This window comes from Melanostigma gelatinosum, assembly GCF_949748355.1.
Source record: "Melanostigma gelatinosum genome assembly, chromosome: 16".
Lineage (NCBI taxonomy): Eukaryota > Metazoa > Chordata > Actinopteri > Perciformes > Zoarcidae > Melanostigma > Melanostigma gelatinosum.
Window position 1 is genome coordinate 5,630,608 of NC_136649.1, and position 5,000 is coordinate 5,635,607.

At 41.7% G+C, this 5,000-nt stretch overlaps 2 protein-coding genes across 2 annotated transcripts in view; one reads left to right on the top strand and one right to left on the bottom strand.

Moving 5' to 3' along the window:
- The window catches only part of ralgapa1 (Ral GTPase activating protein catalytic subunit alpha 1), a 64,442-nt gene extending 63,904 nt beyond the window's left edge, over positions 1-538 (bottom strand). The window contains exon 1 of the mRNA XM_079286889.1: positions 53-538. Coding sequence (XP_079143015.1) covers positions 53-158 — 106 coding nt within the window. The 5' untranslated portion in view covers positions 159-538. The remainder of the gene's footprint in view (positions 1-52) is intronic.
- A 275-nt stretch (positions 539-813) lies between these two features.
- Positions 814-5,000, top strand: part of brms1la (BRMS1 like transcriptional repressor a) — a 5,019-nt gene continuing 832 nt past the window's right edge. Inside the window, exons 1-9 of the mRNA XM_079287377.1 lie at positions 814-946; positions 2,973-3,131; positions 3,425-3,515; positions 3,624-3,751; positions 3,840-3,919; positions 4,187-4,283; positions 4,421-4,510; positions 4,649-4,713; positions 4,792-5,000. The exon at positions 4,792-5,000 is cut by the window's right edge and continues 832 nt beyond it. Of these exons, the coding sequence (XP_079143503.1) occupies positions 2,993-3,131; positions 3,425-3,515; positions 3,624-3,751; positions 3,840-3,919; positions 4,187-4,283; positions 4,421-4,510; positions 4,649-4,713; positions 4,792-4,890 (789 nt within the window). The 5' untranslated portion in view covers positions 814-946; positions 2,973-2,992 and the 3' untranslated portion in view covers positions 4,891-5,000. The remainder of the gene's footprint in view (positions 947-2,972; positions 3,132-3,424; positions 3,516-3,623; positions 3,752-3,839; positions 3,920-4,186; positions 4,284-4,420; positions 4,511-4,648; positions 4,714-4,791) is intronic.

Here is a 5,000-nt window from a genome sequence, read left to right on the forward strand (position 1 = left end):
TAGGCACGGATACGCTAACCTGTTAGCGGCTTATGAATTATGATTAACTTACCTATGACTATTCTGAGATGCTTCAGCCTCGTCAACACGTCCTTCTTTGGGTCCAACACTTTCTGTGTTGATTTTTTAACGTCCCCATGAGGCTTTTTAGAGAACATTCCTGGGGCTGGAGACACAGGAATGCGACGGTAGACTGCAAGGGGGTGCTAGCTGGGTAGCGACTTGAACAGCCTTAGCTAGCGTTAATCTTCAAAATATAACGAAAAAGCGCTGCTCCTGGATCATTTATTAACGCCGTGCGGCAAATTAGCAGCCCTCTGCAACAGCGCGGAGCTTATCAATGCGTAAATGTTGTCGTCGCATTCTGTTTAAACTAAGACAAATCGGTAAAACGTAGCGGGGCAAAAGCATCCATCCATTGCAGCCGAATGCACCTCCCTTCCACAACAGTCCGCAGCCTGAAGGCTGCACTAGCTAGTTAGTTAGCTCCGCTGTTCACTTAGAAAACATCATGGCGGAGGAGGGAGGAGGCAAAACAAAATAGTAGATACCAGAAAAATCTAACGTCAACATGGTTCAACAATAAGCAAACTCTGCTTGTATCATACACATGTTACAAAATTGCAATATATTTCTTCGTTTCCTATTTTACTGGCGCTAACGTTTTAATCGCATTTCGACAGGTGTGATCGAACGCTCAACCTCGTTCAAGTTACAGTCCTGATGGGTAATGTAGTGTGCAGCTGGTTGTTAATCCTTCAGTGACGAGAAGACTGGTGATACATAAAACTACAACTCCCTACACAAATAAAAGCGCCCTTCTAAAATTTGTTTTTAGCTTAGCTGGGACACACGAGTGGAATCGTAACCGAGGAAAAAAACCAAGTTACGGCTTATTTAGCTTTTCTTGAAACAATCTCGCAAACGCTTTGCACCTCCCCATCTCGTGAGTTATAGTTTAGTTTTACGCTTCTTTATTAATATATTTTTGTGACAAGTCGTGCTCATCTTACTTGCTAGCTAACTAACTATACTGTATAGCTAACATGCTAACGTAACGCTAACTTGATGTGTTGTCGTTTGTTATTGTTTATTATTTGTCTTGTGCAGTGATTAAAAAGGCAAAACACCTCGATGTTGCTTGATTAACATTTCATATCTAATCTCAAGCAATAACGTTTTAATAAAGCCAGCTACCAAGAGGGGTTCATTGTGGTTGTGACGGAAGACACAACCAGAATGTTGTGTTTACCACATTATTTCAAATATGATTTCTCAAATTGAGCCACCATAAAAACAAAGATTCATGAAGAAATCAATATGTATAAAACTAAGTTACGTTGCAATAGACTTTCGGTGGCTTCCCCGCATCACTACCTGCATTTGGTAAACCGCAATGGGGATAACTAGAACACTGTTACACTGTTGTTTGTTTGGTTAAATCTTTGCACTATTGTTTCGTTAGTTAATTTAATATTCTATTTTATTGTTGGAATGCTGTTAAGCATTCCAACTATTGTTATCCTGTTTCTTTATTCTACTATTTCTTCCGTCCCCCGTTTCGTCGCAACGCTTCTTCTTCATTTTTTAAGCTACAGAAACCGTTCAACTATCAAAATGTTCAGCTCATGTCTGCTATGACTTTTTCTATTTCTAACCTTTAAACTTTTTGAATTATTAAGCTTTTAGCAACTTTTTTTTGAATGGGATCTCTATGGAGAATATTTACAAATCCTCTTAAACTTCTTCAACTTTCAAATCCTTCAACTTCCTCATACTTTCAGCTACAGACACCATTTCAACTTTCAAATGTTGAGAAAACCCTCAACTATTGCCAACATGATTCAGCTTTTTGATATCTTTTAAACGTTTTGAACTGCAGCAATTTAACTTTTATGATTTTTCAGCCCTTTTCTGACTTTATAATGGGTGTGTATTGCGCAGCTTAGAGTGCGTGATGTCACCCCTAGAGTGAAGAGCAGCTTGAGATTCTTGTGAAAAAACCATTTGTATTTTGCCACTGTGTCCACAATCTTCACTCTTCATGCATAATTTCTGGATGTAGAAGTAGCTAATATTGTCCTTGTCGTAGAAAAATGACTGTGGAATCCCAAAGATTTCCACATTTGACACGGAAGCCGTTAATTGAGAGGAAAACCAAGTTTCTGCTCCATAGAGACCAATGTTAAATTTTGCGTCAAAAACATCTTTCACAGAACACGGTACCCCATTTCTAGATCGCCAGTTAAGCCACATTTTTTACACTACAGACACAATTTTTACAGAATCTGTTCTTCACTCATTCTTCCTCTCATTTATTAATATCGGAGCAATAGGAGCTACGGTTATGGGAGTTTTGATGATTTGTTTGAGAGGTGTTTCTCTGTTTTATCTCCATGAAATGGCTGCAGGCACACAGGTGTTTGCGATTGAGCCAATTAGTGATGTTGATAAACACACAGACTCACAGACACACGTGCACATACACATACAATCCTCTCCCTCTCTCGCTCCGTCTATTTTCAGCAATGTTTTTGAGATTCATTTCAGCTTTCAGCATTCCAACGCATTTTCAGCAGGAAATGCATTTTCTAGTTGTATATATTGTGCATTTATATATTTCATATTTTTTACTCTGTTATTTTGTCTTGCTTTACCTGTACCTATTAATGCTGCTGTAGCGAAACAAATGTCCCCTTGTGGGATTAATAAAGTAACTATCTATCATATCTGTAAGATATTACACAAATGGATGAAAAAACTGAAATTTGGAAATATTTCTGAAATCAGCTGCTCCGTGGAAAGACACTTTATCTATGTGTTCAGAAAGTCTATAATTATTAATAATGACTTTGAACCACCAAGTCATGTCAGTTGTCATACAACTAAACGAATGCAATCAATAAGTTATATCTGTTTGTCTGTAAAAAAAAAAAAAAGCCTGACATTGTCTCTCTCTCCCACACCACCAGTCTGGAGCGGACTCGCTGCCATGCCAGTGCACCGTGACCGGGAGAAGAAGGAGAGCACAGCGGAGGAGATGGAGGTGGAGGAGCAGGAGCAAGAGGCGTCCAGCTCAGAGGAGGAGGATTCTGACACCTCCTCTGTCTCCGAGGATGGAGACAGCTCTGGTAAAAGAAATTGTCTGAAACAGTAGAAAAGTAGCATAAAATTCTTATTCTAATGATTTCCAATTAAAAGTAACATTATTTCACTGTATGATTCTGACTTAAAGTAGTTCCTGTCAAAGGTTCGACTTGACATCCCGTACGCTATGAGTTGTCCATCCTTGAGACACTGCTTGTTTGCAAATCTTTTATGCCTGGCAGACGCATAACTTATCAGAAATATGTCTTCCCCCATCCCGATTCATAACTTCATAATAATTAATCTAGAGGGGTTTGTGTGCTTTATCATTTTCCAGAAATGGACGAGGAGGACTGTGAGCGGAGGAGGACCGAGTGTCTTGATGAAATGTCCAACCTGGAGAAACAGTTCACGGATCTCAAAGACCAGTGAGACAGAAATCGATTCATCTCATGACTTTAAAATTTAGAAATGTGAAATGTAAAGAAAATAAATCATTGATAGGATCTTGTAGTTACACCCGTGTTTGTGCGCAGGTTGTATCACGAGCGTCTCAGCCAGGTGAAGAGCAAGCTGGGAGAGGTGGAGGCCGGCCGGGCGGCGGAATACCTGGAGCCTCTGGCCGTGCTGCTGGAGAACATGCAGGTCCGCACCAAGGTGGCAGGTAAGCCTGGACACGCGGACGCACTCTGCTGTACTCGCACACTCCGGCCTCCTTTATTCACTCTTGTCGTTCCCTCTGCTTACGTCAGGCATCTACAGAGAGCTTTGTCTGGAGTCTGTGAAGAACAAGTATGAGTGTGAGATCCAGGCAGCGTGCCAGCACTGGGAGGTCAGACACACACACACACGCACGCGCTTTAATTACCTTCTGTCTTACTAAAGTATTAAAAGTATTGCTTAGGAGATGCATTTTCTTTTAAGTCCTCAGCTCTAAAAATCTAAGAATTATTAAATATTCTGAATTTGATTTGAATTTGAGTGAATGTTTTTGATCTGTCATTGGTGGTTGTGTATGTAAGTATTTGGCTGTATGCTTGTGTGTGGGACAGTTTTTTTTGCTAATATTATGTCTATGCTTTTGTGTGTGTGCGCGCAGAGCGAGAAGCTGCTGCTGTTCGACACGGTACAGAGTGAACTGGAGGAGAAAATTAGAAGGCTGGAGGAAGACCGACACAGCATAGATATTACATCAGGTGACGCACACGCAGAGCACAGTCGTGTGATGTCATGCACATGCAACCTAAATACATTTGAACTACAGTAGCAAGAACACACTAGACGCATCCAGCACTGTGTGTTATATTGAATCCCTCCGTGTCTCTCTTATCAGAGTTGTGGAATGACGAGTTATCGGGAAGGAAGAAGAGGAGAGATGCTTTAAGTCCGGATAAGAAGAGGAGACGTCCTTCGGTGGTGTCTGATATCCTTCTGCTGTTCATATCTCTGTCACTGTCCACACTACTGAGCATTCACGCTGCTTCTGTAAATCACCAAATGTTGGTATCTAGATGTGTCCTTGTATCCATCTCCCCGTGGCATCGTCCTTAACTCCGCTCACGCCCGTATATCGTTTACATGCTGCCCGACCTGGACGTCCTGGAGGACTGGACGGCTATCAGAAAGGTGTGTGTGTGTGTGTGTGTGTGTGTGTGTGTGTGTAAGTGTGTGTGTGTGTGTAATAATGTGTGTATCGTCTTCCAGGCCGTGGCTTCGCTGGGTCCCCACAGAGGGAAGGCCGACTCTGACAGCCCCGTGTTCCCGTTCAGACAAGACAGAAGCAGGCCCATTCTCAACTGCTGAGAAACAGTCACACATTACAGAGCACACTCAAAACACACGAGGACCGCAAACAGACGCACAATAAATACAAATGCATACATGACACACACACGGCAGCATTCACTTTCTGC